At 28.0% G+C, this 17,785-nt stretch overlaps 1 protein-coding gene across 2 annotated transcripts; it reads left to right on the top strand.

Annotated features, from left to right (window-relative positions):
- Positions 1 to 249: 249 nt before the first annotated feature.
- Positions 250 to 17,670, top strand: LOC145188923 (endoplasmic reticulum-Golgi intermediate compartment protein 3-like). 2 transcript variants are annotated; one of them, XM_090087472.1, is made up of 18 exons: positions 250 to 409; positions 2,769 to 2,839; positions 2,922 to 3,009; positions 3,399 to 3,439; positions 3,551 to 3,629; positions 4,231 to 4,262; positions 4,773 to 4,846; positions 7,896 to 7,977; positions 8,164 to 8,247; positions 8,643 to 8,700; positions 13,152 to 13,196; positions 13,769 to 13,800; positions 14,221 to 14,317; positions 15,466 to 15,530; positions 15,718 to 15,796; positions 16,895 to 16,952; positions 17,062 to 17,117; positions 17,455 to 17,670. In XM_090087472.1, exons 1-18 carry the CDS (start codon positions 319 to 321, stop codon positions 17,532 to 17,534), a joined length of 1,212 nt encoding a protein of 403 aa, XP_089943598.1. In that variant the 5' UTR covers positions 250 to 318; the 3' UTR covers positions 17,535 to 17,670. The 2 variants fall into 2 exon arrangements, with proteins under 2 accessions (XP_089943598.1, XP_089943599.1); XM_090087473.1 differs by lacking the exon at positions 13,152 to 13,196.
- The last annotated feature ends 115 nt before the right edge of the window (positions 17,671 to 17,785 follow it).

The following is a 17,785-nucleotide window of genomic DNA, read 5'->3' as shown; positions in this document are numbered from 1 at the left end:
TTTAAAGGTTTGTTTCAAAAATCTTTACTAAGCATTTTATCTCAAGACTAATACTAACTACTTTAAGGGAACAAGAACTTCTTACTGAAAATGCTGCGTTAAAAATCTGTTGTTATCATTATTGTTATAGCTATATTAAAAGATTGTTTATTTAAAAAAAAGAATATGTATGTATGTATGTATGTATGTATGTATGTATGTATGTATGTATGTATGTATGTATGTATGTATGTATGTAAATACGTAAATGCATATGTATATATATATATTACAAATAAGTGATCACTAGATATAGTACACACAATTAAATATAAAAATATGCTGGATATTTCAACTCGTTTAAAACAGTTTGATGCGTACCCTAAAACTTTAGAAGACTTTCGCATAAAAACATATGGTGGAGCACTAAGTAAAAAATTTTGTTTTTAATTATAAAATTATTTTAAGTATTTATGAGATATTTGACTATTGTAATATGCTATTATGTATTTGCATAATATAAAAGTATTAACAAGTCTTATTTTGCCAAAGAAGTATGGGCAATTTAGCATACTTATTTCTGGTTTTCTTTCTTCTGTTCAATTTATTGTGAGGAATTACAAAGGGGACCTCAATATTTGAAATAAAGAAAGTTAAGCCAGCTCTAAATATTATTCAAATATCCCAGATATTAGTTAAATACTGATTTTCTAATTTATATTGTATCTAATTTAACTGTAGAAAATGAAAAATGTTAAAAGAAAGTAATAACAGTATTGAAATGTTTAAAAATGCATAATACTCATATCAGAGACATCTATGAAATTATTAAAACTTTTATAACTTTTTATTTGATCTTTGTATCATGGTGGCACAATAATTATTAAAAGTATATTAGCTAGTATTTTGCAATGTTTTTGATTATGTGTCACCTGATTTCCATTAAACACAAGCAAGAATTTTGTTATGAAAAAGCAGGAATTCCATTAAGAACAGGTAGGAACTCTATTAAAAACAAGCAGAAGTTCAACAAATTAAGTAAAAAGAAATCAAATTAGCAAACGATGCACTAAACTTGCTGTCACAATTACGAGCACTGAACACTAAATGCTTTTTAATCAGATTTTACATTTGTATTACAGTTAAGAATGGCAATATAAGAACATTATGAATGACTACTTTTTGTGTTTTTATGCATGTAAGTATGGTTTTACAATTAAGTACAAGTAGTAGTTATCTTTTTATGAGAAAAACCCTGTAGTGGACAAGCTACTTCACTTTAAGAGAGGAGGAGTTATTAACTTTATTCTATACTTGTCATGAAACTAGTATTTCAACACTGAAAAACTATTTTTGGTGAATCCCACTATTAAAAAACCAAAAAGCAATAATACAGAATCCACATTAATAATGTATACAAGACTGGTTTAGAATCACCTATCAAATGTAAAAATACAAGGTGTAATTTCTTTTGAATAGTTTAATTCAATCTCATTAAATTACAACTATAAATTTAAGTTAAATGAAAGTACTTATAGGCTGAAATTATGTTAAGAATAAGGAGACAAATGGTATCATTGGTGCTTGTTTTTGATTGCTTTTAAAAGTATGTAAGCAAGATGGCATAATATAGAGAAAAACACCTACAATTTTACAATTTTATCAGCAAATGACAAAGCAAAATTTCTAATTGACAAAGCAAAATTTCTAATCTTATTTTAAGTGAAAGAAAATATTTCACATACAATTCAAAGTCATATCAAGAAAGTCAGCCATTCATGTGGTTTATTTATTAATTGTATCAATCAGTAGTGGAAGTAACTTGTTCCAAGGAATCTGCATTAACTGATGATATTTTTTGTCTAATACAAATAATTGCTAAAAGCCTTTATACCTTTAAAACAATTTTTGTGTAAAGGTTTTAAAACATTTGACTGAATTAATGGCTGGGGAAGAAGTTATGTAAAATGTTTGTAGAAATCTTCACTTAGTGACTTAAGTGTTATATTGAAGCATAGCAAGCCACAATGATACTTAAAAAAATTTGGTGTCATTTTTGTGGAATATGCTAGCCAATATAAGTTAAAACATACACCATACCAGGTTGGTGAAAAAAACCAATCTTACTATCTACTATTGCCAAAGCAGGTTTTACTGAAGTGAAGAACTGAATGTCCAATAACCTATCATGATGCCAAATATGATTGCCTTCTACATTTAGATTATGGAAGGAGGGGGGGGGGGGTATATTTGGGTGATACTCAACTCTACATGTTTGTTTCTGAGTGAAAGACATTCTGGTGGTCAGCAGAGAAGCCTCTTTTTTTACTTGACAGGGTTTTTTACAAGAGAACAACATGTGACATGATTGTCAAGAGTACAATTTTTATATAAAATAGTTTTTGTCATCAAAACTTTTAAGTTTTGATGACAAAAACTATGTATGGTTAAAAAATTTATAAAATTTAATTTTAAAAATCTAAATATACCTTGGTTTTCAAAGTTTTACAAAAACTTAATCCAAAAACTTACAATAAAATAAACTCACACTCAAGTATCTTTCCAAGCTTAAATATCCAACTAATTACAAAAACCTCATACTGTGTACAACTTTAGAACAAAGAAATAAATTGTTTTATTTCAACTTTTTTTTTTGAATACAAAATGATTTGTTTATAACTTATGTCTCAACTAATTTATCTCTCTATTGAAATTTTGGATATGAATGAATTTTAATGTTTTGTTGTACTTATGTAAGTAATATAACTAACAAATATATTTTTTTCTAGTAACTGGCATCAGCTCTTTCATTATGTTTGCATTATTTTTATCAGAGTTCAACTACTATCTAACAACAGAGGTAGGAATATTCTTTTTAGAAGTTGATTAAAAGGTAGTTGATTGAAGTTTGATTTTTCTAATTTTTTTTTTTTTTTTTTAAGGTTCATCCTGAACTCTTTGTTGACACAACACGACATCAAAAGCTTAGAATAAATATAGATGTATTTTTTCCAAATATTGGTTGTGCATGTAAGTTATGTATGAAAAACATGAAATGTATAAAAATAACTAAAATGTGATTGAAACATGATATGTGATATGTTATTCTGAAAATGTTAAAATTTAAGCATATCAGAATGTTTTTTAGAAGAGAAATTATAATTAAAGCTATTTTATAAAATTTTGTTCAAAAAAATTTGTGGACAAATTATCTACCAAGATTAAATTGGTTTTTCAAAATGATTTCAAAATGATTTTGTATTTAATAGCAACCTATCAATGTTAAGGATTCAAATTATCCAATTCATTTAATTTTTTAAAAATGGGTTAAGGATAATTTTTTATATAATAGTAATCAAATTTTCTGTTTATTTATTGCTTTCTTTTTGCTAAACTTTTTGAAATTTTTTTTTCTTCAGATCTTAGTATAGATGCCATGGATGTTTCTGGTGAGCAACAAGTTAGTAATTGTTCCTTCTCCTTAACTTATGAAACTTTATGGTTGAGTTAAAGGCTTTGTGCTGCAGTCAATCACAACAATTGTAATTGGCAAAATCTATTTTATTTATAGACTGATCTAGAACACAATATTTTTAAAAAAAGATATGATGAGCAAGGAAATCCAATTGATACCAGTGAAAAGAAAGAAGGTAAATCTATTTTTAATTATCTTAAATTGTGCATAATCAAAATCAATTTTAGTTTTAAAACTTTAAATTAAAAAAAAATTTCAAATTTTAAGAGTTATTTGATGTTTTTGTGATCTGGCTAAGTTTTTTTAACATAAGTATTCCACTTTGATTTTAACAATATTGTTAACAAAGAGAAGTAATTTTAATAATATTAAAGTTTAAAGCATTAAAAAAAAAAAAATTATGTTCTAATAAGAATTGCAAAAAGAATAGAGTGTTTTTCTTTTTTATGAATTTTACTTTTAATGACATCAGTCTACATTTTAAAAAAAAATCTTTTTCTTCAAGAATCTTTGCTTTCATTTATGCAAATAGTTTCTGTTATTCTTTAACATATGAAACAATCTATTCATCTAACATCCATAACCTTTTGACACTTTCTTATCTATTTTTTTTTACTGCAAGCTTCAATTTGTCAATTTATGTTTTTTCAATTGTACTTCATCAAATTTGTCTTCAACAAAGTAGTCCAATTGGTTAAGGTTCACAAAGTTTGGCAGCCAATAGTTTTATCATTCCTAATGTTGAGTTAAAAGAAACAATTTAAATTTTTGTTTAGAACTGGGTGATAAAAGTGAAGAAGCTGTGAAGGTATTTTAACTATTTTAAATTTTATGAAAGACTTGTAAATGCAAAAATCACCAGAATTCTGATGGACTTTGAAAAGTTTCAAATAAGATACATAATTTAACAGAAAAAGTAAAAGATCCTTATTTCCTTGATTCAATTTATTGAAAAGCAAATCATGAATAAAATAACCTTTTAGTTCCAGTTTTTTTAAGTACCATACCTAAAAAGGTTCGATAGTTCTTCTATTGTGTCTTTTTAAGTATAGTAAAAGAACCTTGTTTTTTAGTTCTTAATTCAATTTTTAAAAAAATGTTTATTTATAACCAGTAAAATAATTTATTTTAAAATTAATTTATTTCTTGAAGGTTTTATTTCAGTGTTGCTATGTGAAATTAATTATGTTAAACTATATGAAATTAGTGGACAGGTGTTATAATTGTATATTTCTTAAAAAAAAAAGATTACACATTTATAAATTCATGTTTTGTATTTCAAAGTTCTTTATATTTTGAGAAAAGCTTTTAATTCTAGGTATTAAACTCGACATTAGAAGATAGCAAATCGAAATGTGAAAGTTGTTATGGTGCTGAAACAGAAGAGCACCAGTAAGTTGTTTTGAGAAATTAGTAGTTATGCTTCAGTAATTTCATATCAAGGTTCTATGTATTTTTAAATTTATTAAAGTGCTTAAAATAATCACTTAAAATAATCACTTGAATTAAACAACTTGAATTAAACACATGAAATATTCATTAAAAGAAGTCAACCATTTAATCAAGTTTTGACAGCATTACTTTTTTGCACAGTTAGAAACATAAACTTTCATGTTATATAAAAAAACAAAATGCTTGAATGTAAATTACTTTTGCCAAAGAAAGAAAGTTTCTGTCAGTAACCACCAAGATGTAAGTTTTTTACCTGTACTGATTAGTTGTATTAATAATTTTGTTAACAATGAATTAATATTATTCATAATAGCGTTAATGATGGTGTTAATATTCAGCTAATACAGATTGTTAATGATTTAACTAAATCAAAAAACCATTAGAAAATTTTCAAAGACAAATATTTTAAAAGTTGTTCAAAAGATTATATAATGATAAAGGGTCTTTCATTAAGAGTGAATGGATTTTGATTTAAAATAAAAGAGCAAAGGCTTGGCATGACAATCTAGTTTTTACTTTATTTCGAAGCTTAGACAAAGCAGTAATGTTTGGAACAAAATGTCAAATGTCCATTATAAATTTGTTTACACTGTTCCCGATCACTCCAATTTCTGATCGTCCAACACTTAAAGCTGGATGCTGGCAATATTAAAGCTCGATGCTGGTGAATATTGGTTTCCAAATAATCCAAAGTCCGTGGACTGTTAGTATAGACTTATGTTTTGATGTAGCCCCAAAGAAATAATCTAGGGGCATCAAGTCATATGACTGCAACAGTCAAATCAGTTCACAAATCCTCGTTGTGAAATGATCTAATTCCACACTTATCTTTCAGCAAATCAAGTGTAGCATTAGCTGTGTGGAATATAGTGCTATCTTGTTGGAACCACATCTCTTCAAACTATTCATCCAAAAATGTGCCTTATCTGAGAAAATGATTTTTGGTTGAAATCAGGATCTTTTTCCTATTCAAGGTCTCAATCAGCGAACTCCTAACTTTGTAAGGATTTAGGTCCAAATCCTTATGCAAAATTCTCCAAGTTGGCATCTGAGAAACCCCATATGTTGTGATTGTTGTGAAATTAATAAATTATATATTAATAAATGCTATATTCTTCTCACTTCACAATTTTTGTTTCCTTGTCAGTGGCTTATTGTCCTGTCAAGTGAACTCACACTCAAGCTTTTCCACAGTGTTGCATATAGTATGTGCATAGTAGTTGTGATGATGACTACCAAACAAATTTTGAGTACCATTAACTGAGCTTGTACTTTGGTAATATTTTCTAATAATTTCTAAATGGCCAGGAGGCATCAACTGATGCACAATGAAACTGCAAACTACACTGAATATTTTTTCACCTGGAAGTAAAAAAACAATATTAGAAACCAAGAAGTCTTTATAAAAAAAAATCATCACCCCTATCGAATGACCTTTTATAAGAATTTATATTATAACTAACTATATTGGCAAATGCAATTTTGTGTTACTGGCTTTTCTGGGTAATTTTCCAGAAATATTCTTGTTTTGAGATAGAGCTTAAAAAAATCATGACCTCAAAAAACAAGCCACCAAAATTCAATAAGGTGCCAATTTTAAAATATTTTAATTTAGGAAAAGTCAGAGAATTTCTCTAAGTGGCCATCATAGAAATGAAATTCAAAGAACTATTTTTATCCTTAATGACCAAATATTTTTTGTTGTTGTTGTAGATTTCATCTTGCATTCTCATTAGAAAAAAGTTTTGTTAACTTTGAAATCTATTTTTTTTTCTTTCTATTTTTTATGATTATTATGTCAGTTTTGGATTGATAGAAGAGCTGGTAATCATAAACTTTCTTGAACCGGAACTTCCCATAAAAAATTTTTTTTTGTATAAATATATAGTGTTGAAAAAAAAAATTGTTTCCTATTAACTAAATTTGTTCATAGAAGTTTTCTTTATTTTCAAATGTTAAATTTGAGGAGGTAAAATTCAATAAGCATGAATTTGAGGAGGTAAAAATATGTGCTGTGGAAGCTTCATATTTCAAAAAACATTTTAGAGGCAAACAAAGTTTGAAATTGAGAAAATAATTGAAACTTAAAAAGTATACCAAGTCATATTTTTAAATAATTAAGATAATTCTATATTATGTAAAATGATCTAAAAACAAGGATTTGTTATTCTGTGTTTCTTCTTGAATATCGAATAAATATCGGAAAAGTTATCAGTAAAATTACACTGGATATATTTCGATCTTCCTTTAACTCTTTCGGTATAGGTATATTTTGCAATATTGCACCCATGGGGTGCAAAATAAAAAAGTCAATAATAGAATGTTATGAAATTTTATTTATAATTTACATAATAAAAAGCAAATATTTTTTCTTGGAATGATAATTTTTATAGCACTCCCCTAAACAGAGGGGTACCTTACACTCTGAAGACGAAGTTGTTACAACTGTGTGCTTTTGTTCATGAAATTGCGTGTTTGCACATACATTACAATTTGTTTGCCCTCTCTGTCTGAATTTTCAAAAATTGTGGCTAGTTGATAGTGTATAATTTGTGACTGAAATTCGAAATAAATATAATAACTAAAGACTGACTTCGAAGAAGATAGAAAACAGAATGAAAGTAAAAAAAAAGAAAATGATAAATCAAACTTTACTAACGTCAATGAGCATTATTCAGATTACAAAAGTAAATTTATCAGAATGTCTATTGATGCTACCTGGCTGTTGTGGGAGTTATGCAAAAATGCTTATTGATGTAACCCATCCTTAAAGGGTTAATTTGTCTAGATATTTTTTATTTGAATTAAGTTTTAGTATTTTAACTTAAAACATGGAATAAATGAGGATTGTTTTTTGACAAAATTTTCACTGTATAAAATAAATTTTCACTGCTTAACACACAATATAGGATACTATTTGACTTTTTAATAAAGTTTAAATATCTTCCTATCTAGCATTTGTTTAACTTTGACTTGTATTTTTACTTAGGTGTTGCAACAGCTGTGAAGAAGTAAGAGTAGCCTATCGAAGAAAAGGGTGGGCATTCCATGATCCAGATTCCATTGCTCAAGTAATATACAATTAATCTAAGAGTGTTTTTGAAATTATTCAGTTTGTTACAAATATAGATCTCTTAAAAACTCAATGAACTTACTTTAATTAAAGAAACAGCTTTTAAAAAAGATAAAATCATTATTTTCAATTCCATATGTATGCATTATTAAGAATGATGTCTTAATAAAAGTACTGCTTATAGTGCAAGCGGGAGCATTGGAAAGATACCTTTCAACAGCAAATTAATGAAGGATGTCAAATTTATGGTTATATTGAAGTTAGCAAGGTTTGTTTTTTACATTTTTCTTATTATTTTAATCTATTTAAAGATAATTGCTTATAAGACCAGGAATAATTAAATATTGTAAGCATACCAGTGAAAAAATGTAAGAAAATTTCAATTACTAGTACCTCATGCAAGATATGGTAAAATTAGAGAGTACGTAATGATAGCAATTGAGAATATTAGTTTTGTAACAATAGAGAGTATTAGAATGAAAATGGATTCAACATCTAACATATAATAAAAAGTTGTGACTAACAACTCAACTTTTAATAATGTGTCCAAATACTTTGACAATCTGAAAAATGATTTGAAACAATCAAATCTGTGAGCTTATATTTTTTGTTTATTTTTTTATTTTTTTTTTTTGGCATATATTTTTAAAAATATTTTTGAAGGTTGCTGGTAACTTTCACATTGCCCCTGGCAAAAGTTTTCAGCAGCAACATGTGCATGGTTGGTTTGTTTATATTTAACACAGTTGTTTTTGTAAATTAAAATTTAGTATCATTATTTTTTAAATTTAACACAATTATTTTTGTAAAATTCAATTTAAAATGATAATTTTTGTTTAACTTTTGTATTTGTGTGTCACATTTATGTGGCAGAAATTTAGGTATTAAATTACCAATCAAAAACTATTATATTTTTCTCTTTCATATTTGTTATTTGAAAATCTATAAAAGCAGTTCACTTTCTCTAGTTTTCATAGGGTGTTATAAAGTACTTTACTTACAAACAATAACTTTCCACTAATCAGATTTAAGATTTTACTATGAAAGTTAGGTTTAGCTATTTTGGTATTATATAATGATGATGATGATGATGATGATGATGATGATGATGATGATGATGATGATGATGATGATGATGATGATGATGATGATGATGATGATGATGATGATGATGATGATGATGATGATGATGATGATGATGATGATGATGATGATGATGATGATGATGATGATGATGATGATGATGATGATGATGATGATGATGATGATGATGATGATGATGATGATGATGATGATGATGATGATGATGATGATGATGATGATGATGATGATGATGATGATGATGATGATGATGATGATGATGATGATGATGATGATGATGATGATGATGATGATGATGATGATGATGATGATGATGATGATGATGATGATGATGATGATGATGATGATGATGATGATGATGATGATGATGATGATGATGATGATGATGATGATGATGATGATGATGATGATGATACTAGGGTGTTTCTTATTTGGGGTTAAAAATTTTTTTTTTGTTTTTCAGTGGGCCACTGAAAAACAAAAAAAAAATAAATGTGTAAAAATTTAAAGGGGAAAAAAACATTTTTACTGGGTGCTAACAGTCATTGAAATTTAAGGCATATTTTACTATGCGCTCTTAGTCATTAACATTGGAAAAAATCATAAAACTGATGGAGACTGGTGATAATCACTCATTTACTTGGTACACATTTATTTACTTATTACATGCATTTAAAACATCCATTTTCTGTCATTTCATTTCTACTTATTTATTAAAAGACAGCAATAAACATGCTTTTTTAATTTGATTGTAGGTTTATTTAAGACAATAGTTACTGTACTAAGATTAATCGCTCATGAGAGTTGTCTTTTTTCTGTCAGGATATTTCTGTCTATATTTTTGAACTACCAACAACAGGAACTGCTTTTACTCTTCATTATTTGTATGTAGTCTATTATACTCGTCCATTAGTGCTACGCCACGTTCTGCAATGTTGTTAACAACCTTCATGCTTCGAACAGTGGACTTTACAGTCTTGAACTCATCATTATGTTCCCATTCTCTCACACTGTTTTGAAGAAAGTGTGATGGAAGTCCTATGATGCTGAAAAATCTTTGTGTATTAAACGTGACAAAGTCCTCCAGTTTCTTTTCTTGGATAACTGAGCAGTCCACAGTAGCCCGTTTCATATGTATCTGATCTGAAACATTGTTCAATGCTTGGACCATCTTGACCTTTGTCTCAGGGCGAACCTCATCATCAAAAATAGCTAAAGCAACAAGTTCCTCTGATAGGTTCAGGATGCTGGGTCTTGTAGGCACCCAACTCTTTCAAGAGCTGCAGATCAAGTCTAGGAGCTGAGGTTGCTTCAGGAGATCTGTACCAGGCTGTAATGTACAGTCGAACCGTGAAAAAGCAAATATTCCTTATTCCCTTCTCCTCTCTTTTTGTCAATCTGAATTGGTCTCTAAACATCCAAATCTTCAACGCATAAATAGCTTTCGCTATCCAGCGAGCACGGTGTAGACCGGCAGGAGCTCTAAATGAAATGCCCTTCAAAGGTACTCCTCCCAAAAAAACAATAGACAACTCCAAAAGTTCTTGGTAGTCGTCACGAGGTTGAAAGATTTGTAGTTGATCTTTGTAAAAGACGATTTTTTCATCAGTGATATCGGTAAGAGCATTTGAAGCGTTCTTATCAGACTGTGCTGTGTGGTACTATGTAGAATCAAATGAGACCCAACTTTTTCGAAATATTTTAAAGTGTGGTATGTCAGGTCCATTTGTAGGGCCGAGACACAGCAAAACTACTGCTTCCAAAATAATTTCCAGAATGTGGTGACGACATGCCAAACACAACATATCTTTCCCAATCTTCTACTCTAGAAGAATGCAAGCCCCATTTCTTGGCCCAGTATTGGCTGCAGTAGTATCAAAGCACATGCACTTTACTTGATCGTTAATTCCACATGTCACTGACACGTCATGCACTGCAGATGCCGCATTTCACCTGATGGTAGTTTTGGGACACTAAGAAGCTGCTGCACTCCTACTCCAGATACTAGAATTGGAAGTCGGTCAACAGTTTCTTTATCGGTGATGTCAGCGAGTAATTTTCCATCCCAATGAATACATAAAGGAACTTCTGGTTTGAATTCCTTCCTTAAACCTTCTGCTATCTTCTTGCAGTGTTTTATTTGTCCCTTCGAATGGAAGCTGGATTAACATTGTATTCTTTTGGATCATGACCAAGAAGTTGTAATGCCAGTGTTAACACAAGTGCCGCCCCATGATCACTCAATTTAGCCACATCTAAATTAGCTGCCAACTTCTCATTTAGTATATTTTTCCTGCCACGTCTAGGACGCTTTGGAGCCGGTGTACCTGAAGTTGATGACTCAGGGTCATCTTGGTTACCAGGTGAGGCATCTTCTTGAGTTATGCTATCTTCTTTAGGGTTATCTTCACCTTCAGAAGATGATGAAAGAACAACTGTTTCTTCTCGAGATTTTCTTGCCATCTCCTCTTGGTCCCTTTTTCGGTTCATTTCTTTTTGTTTTTTTCTTGATACTTCTTCTTGCTTTGCCAATTTCTTATCGACTGGACCCATTTTGCCTCTCCGAATTTTCTCTCTTTGGCATAATAGGAAGTTCTTATCCTCCTGAATGGTGATCATTTCCAATGCGTTGGCATGGGCAATATCAAATAGTTCTTCTAACCATTTATTCCATTGGTCTTCCTTTTGTTTCAAATAATCTGAACGCTTAACTTTATTCTCTTTATTTTTCTTCAACTTTTCCCATTCCTTGTAAATGTTTTCAATTTTAGGGACAACGTGCTTCTTTAATTGCACTGGTATTCGGGCCTTTGACCAAACTTCAAAAACATCATTTGCTGTGGAATGTAATGCTTCCCTAATGCTTTGCTTGGCAATCTGCTTGTAATGGAAGAAAAGGGCCAACACTTCCCTTTTTGATGGAAGCATAACACAATCTAAAGAAGAGGACATCTGTCCAATAAGCAATATCTCCGTTTTCTTTCTGGTAGCTATTGTTGCACTGGTTGATGAAGCCATCATTGTACAGTAGTTACACTAGTTTAACCTGCAAAAGGAACAATTAAGCATTATAGACACAATTCTGCACACTAAAAGTAAAAAAATTACTTGTTAAAAGAGGTTTGTACGCTAAGCACCAACCACTTTTGTTGCATAACATCATACGCAACATAAGCATTTTTAGGGTACATTTGCACAATACTGTAGGGTCAGTAGCGACCCCTAAAAATCATTCAAAAAAAAAAAAGAAAAAAGTGCATTACTTTTTTATGATAATGAACCAAATGACAGGGTGGCCCATGGAAAAATTGAATCTTCAAAAATAAGAAACACCCTAACTAATACTAATAATAATAATAATAACAATAATAATAATAATAATAATAATAATAATAATAATAATAATAATAATAATAATAATAATAATAATAATAATAATAATAATAATAATAATAATAATAATAATAATAATAATAATAATAATAATAATATTAATAATAATAATATGATGATGATAAATAGTAATGATAAAAGCAATAGTGATAAACGATAATATTTTTGATGTTAATGAATAGAAATAAGATAATAATTAAAGGTATAAAAGTATTAGAAATATAAAGTGTATATATATATATATATATATATATATATATATATATATATATATATATATATATATATATATATATATATTATTAACAATGTTAGTACAAATCTTAATATTTCTGAAATGAAAATATTAATAATAAAAAGATAATAAAAGAACTATTTTGTGTTAGAAAGTTATTGATAAATTATCAGAGTGGGTTGCACATTTTTTCTTGGTCATTTAAGGTTTTTTATTTTGCACATACTGAAGACATAAAAATCTTTTTTACAATTTTCATAGTTTTAAAAGTGACTTTCTCAAAACCTCTTAAACATACCTATGAAATTTTAAAAGTGACTTACTCAAAACCCTTTCCAACCCATAAAATTTAAGTGCTATCAAAATCACTTTTAATTGATTTTTATAGAAAGTCTATAATTAATCGTGACTAACTATTCCCTTTTTTAAAACTTCTTCTGTAGTGCAAACGATTAGATTTGGCAAAGATGGAACCATTTCTTTAAACAGTAAGTTCTAAGTAACATTTTTAGATTCGTTACTAAAAAAAAAAAAGACACATCTTGTTAATAAATGGGCCTGAAAATCCCTTATAATATTGCAAGTCTTATCCTACAGTACAGCAGCACATTTTGACTTATTAACAGTTTTTTGAAAAATGATCTGAAAAACATTGACTATTACAAAATGGATTTCCTTGCTTATGTACTACTAACCCAATCAAAAAGTTATTGAACTCTAAAAGTTTGAAATATACTCTGTCCTCTTTGCAACTTGCACTACTGACATGCACTTATCTGCAATTTACATATTAAACAAGTAAATTTGACTTAAAATGATAAAGTTAAATGTTGTTGCTGTTGATCTTGTGTTTGTACCTGTTACATTGATCTTGTGTTTGTATCTGTTACATTTATTGTTTGTAATGTAATTTGTGTTCTGCACCTTTTATAATTTAATTTAAAGTTTGAAACATTGTTAAATCTTATTTTTGTTGTATTTGTTATATTCTAAAAATGATAATAAAAATCAAGAAAAAGTACTTTCATTTTATAAATAATAATTATAAATGTAATTTCAGTGCATGACCTTCAGCCATTTGGTGCTAAACAGGTGAGGAAATTTTTCTCATTCTTCATCTGGAATAAAAACTTTTTATAAATGATATATTTTGAGTTCATTTTGTTTTTAAAATAAAGGAAAAAAAATATTGAGTAACTTTATTGTCCCACCTAATTATTCTGCTTCTTTCATGATGTATTTGAAATAATATTTACTCAAATATTATGAAATACAATTAGCTCAAAAATTTTTTAACTTCATTTACTGTGATAAAATATGGTTTACTTTAAAATGAAGACTCATAATGTCTTATTACTGTTTGTTACAGAAAAAAACTTTATCAATAAAAGTGATTTATTTCACAATATAAACATATTTTATAGGCTTGAGGGTTATGAAAATCTTTTTTTTAATGGATTTCCTATTACTCATTAGTTTTCAAGTTTATTTAAAATTTGTTATGTCTTTTAGTTTAATGTTAGTCACAATATTCGATCGCTATCATTTGGAGAACCAATACCAGGTGTTGAAAATCCTTTAGACGGAACTAATGTTAGCGCTGAAGCAGGTATATTTTGATTCAAATAATTTTTTAAAAAAAATTCACAAATATTGAGCAAAAAAGTTGGTATAAATAATATTTGAAATTTTTTAATATTTTTGAAAACACACATCATAAGCATCATTTTTCCATGAAATGAATTTTTAAATCAAAAAATGTTCTATGAGACAAGTTTATGTAATTAGCTATAAAATTTAAAATGGTTTCAATTCTAAAATCAACTTCTTTCAAATAAAGAATTTTTTTAAAAGGTGAAATTTATTTTACAGATCAAATTGTTTTCTGAAGAGATTTTGAATATGCCAATAGAATAAATTTTCTTCTCGTAAAATATCACCAATGTTGTCTTTTAATTATTACATATTGTTTTTTAAATAATGATTATTTTTTAAAGACTACAAAAGAAAGTAGCCAGTTGACTGAATGATATAGGCAACTTGTTTCCCACTCCATCTCAGTAAGAAATACATTCACAAAATCTGGTAGCCATTTCATAAAAATGATCAGTCTGATAATTATCATCAGTTCTTAATCTTAATCTTCTTAATATGCCAAATTATATATACAAAATTATATAAATATTAACATACCAAATTATTTCTAATAAATAAAAGTAACAATTAATTTTTTGATTGATTTTTATCAGAGATAGTTATCATTTCTAATTAGCACTGATAAATATCAAAATGATAATAATAATAATAAAATAGTCATATTTATGATATAGCTGCTATAGTGAGGAGTTTGGAATATAGTTTAAATGTGAATTGAATTTTCCAAAACCTATAATTCTGCTATTATGGAAAAATTAATGGAAACATAACTCTAATAGAAAGAAAGGTTCATAGAGCATCAAATGATATTCTGACTAAGCTGTCAAAGCTAGAATGGTGAAGGAATTTCTCTTAGATAAAGAAGAATCAGGCAAGTAAAATTTCACATACCAAATGATATAATAATTGAAACCAGTTTAATGATTTGTTTCTGGCGCAGATTTGTCATATGTTACAACTCTGCCATACTATTTAGATGTCACCAGCGTTAATGTTCTTAACTCTTTCTTTCTTGCATTAGAACTAAAAAGTAGTTAAACTGATTTCCTAAATTGTTTATGTTTTTTAGTTTGTCATTTATGGTTAGTGACGTTTTTTTAGGATCCTTAATGTATCAATATTTTGTTAAAATTGTTCCCACTGTGTACAAAAAGCTATCTGGGGAGGTAATTTGATCCTTTCAAATGTTAAAAATTCAATAGAAATATTTAAAAATAAATCAATAAACGTTATATGAGTAATGTACAGAAATATCGTCAAAAGTTTTATCTGAGACTTTTATAATTTACCAGTTTCTTTTTTCCACTTGTTGTTAAATTAATTCATAATATTCTTTAATGAATTTAAATGCAGAATGTTTGGAGCAATCAATATTCATTTACGAAGCATAAACGCCCAGTACGACAGCTCTCAGGGGAACACGGTCTACCAGGTAAATGTATATTTGTCAAGTTAGACTTTTGCTTTAACAAATAATATTTCTTTGGAAACCGTTTTGAGTTAAGTTCGATGCGCGAAAATTAAAAGTTTACAAAAGTACTGAGTGGCTAAAATAAGTTTCTGCTATTACTGATGACTTTTTTGAGATAAATGTTTTTTTTTTTATTCTGTAAATGTTGTTAAGGAAAAACTTCGTTACTATTTGCTATTCAGAAATTGAGACGGATAAACTCATTAAAAAAGACTACCTAGGTTGTATATCGATTCATAAAAACCCATTTTAAGAAAAAAAGCAGCGACAGATGTATTATTTAAGGTTTTATTAAAACTATAATATGTACTAAGATCACGATAAAAAAATTTTCTCAAATAAAAATCTGTTTATGTAAAAAATATTCTCAATGCTTTTTTTTTTTTTTTTTTTTTTTTTTTTTTTTTTTTTTTTTTAAAAGAAATAAAAATATCTTTTTACTTCAAATATATAAATATCAAAAGATTTTTATCGCATTCAATGATAATAATATAATTCATAAATAATAATATAATTGATAAATTTATCTTAATCTAAGTTGTGGTCATTGTAAAATTCGTTTTTTATTTTCAATCAGGTAATCAATGAACCGGCTACTTAATCATAAACCGGTTTACTGTCGATATTTTTATTACATGAGGTCCAGATGTTTGCTTGTGTCATATCTACTTTGTGTGGAACTTTAGAATTAATGGTGTAGTCTATGACCAAAAACGCTCTTTCGTCCCTTTGTCACAAAAATATGACGAAACAAAGAAAACAAATGAAAGTGAATAAATTTAAGAAATAACATGACTCTGTAATGAATTTTTTTTTTTGTTAATTGTTAAAAAAAATTCAAATAATACAAAAAAACTTATAAAAAAGGCTCATAACAAATACTTAAAGTTTATAGTTCATGTCCCCAAATTTATATTTAATAATCTTAAATAAACTCATCCCGTCCGCATCGATCTTCCCTTTAAAATAGTAGATGTCTGGTTGTTTTGAAAAGAAATAACATTTTGTTGTTCATTAAGAATATTTGTATTGTAATTATCTCCTGTGCTTTTTCATTAGGAATGTTTGTATTGTATGAATTATCTCCTATGCTGGTTCAATACACTGAAAAAAGAAGGTAATTGCTATTTCTTTGCGCCGTTGTTCTCTGTTTCCTTTTGAAATAGTTCTCCGTTCCTGCTGCGAATATACATGACGACAATTAATAGAAATAAATATCTTTTTAGGTCATTTACTCATTTTTTGACGGGTGTGTGTGCAATTATAGGTGGCGTTTTTACAGGTAAGTTCTAGTATAGAAATACTTAAAAATTGTTTTCATATACTTTACGCTGTACAGCGCAGACACAAAAAACATTTTTGCCGTTAATCGTTATTTGATCGAAAGCTTAAATACTGGACTAATCTCTTTGAGAATTAGTTTAATGTGTGGGTGGACTGATGTAACAGCGTTAACTCGGGGGATTTTTGCATCCTTTCCTCTGCTAGCAATTTAACAATAAAATTATAGATACTTTTCTTTCATTGTGGTCAGTCTGTGGTTGAAAAAAACTCAATTGATTTTCGCAGTACTGGCCATATCTTAATTACGTTCTTTATTTTTTTATGTTTTTGTTTAGTTGCTGGTCTAATCGATTCCATGGTATATCATTCTGCTCGTGCATTAAAGAAAAAAATTGATTTGGGAAAAACAACTTAATCGTTTAATGCGAGATAACTTTGAAAATACCGAAAAGTTGCTTTAGATTTCCGTTAGGTTAGGTTTACAATGATTTCTACAAAGTAGTATTTATTATCGACAATAAAATGTGAATCAAAATCTTTGATTAATTTAAGCTTGAGTGTTTTCACGTTTCTCTTCGATTTGCTATGTAAAGAAAATAACGATAATTTTTCTTTTCGGCAAAAAATGTAAAACTATTTACCCTTTTAACCTCTTATTCCTTCGAA

This window comes from Hydra viridissima, unplaced genomic scaffold (genome assembly GCF_058129835.1).
Source record: "Hydra viridissima isolate aposymbiotic clone 2 unplaced genomic scaffold, HvirCarnegie_v1 scaffold_5, whole genome shotgun sequence".
In the NCBI taxonomy this organism is placed as follows: Eukaryota; Metazoa; Cnidaria; class Hydrozoa; order Anthoathecata; family Hydridae; genus Hydra; species Hydra viridissima.
This window is presented reverse-complemented; position numbering and strand designations above follow the sequence as displayed.

Bases quoted from the DNA above. Each gene is read 5' to 3' on its own strand.
- LOC145188923 (XM_090087472.1), top strand. From the start codon at position 319: ATGCTGGATATTTCAACTCGTTTAAAACAGTTTGATGCGTACCCTAAA. The intron at 410-2,768 runs GTAAAAAATTTT...ATTTTTTTCTAG, and splicing joins AACATATGGTGGAGCACTAA to TAACTGGCATCAGCTCTTTC. The intron at 17,118-17,454 runs GTAAGTTCTAGT...GTTTTTGTTTAG, and splicing joins TATAGGTGGCGTTTTTACAG to TTGCTGGTCTAATCGATTCC.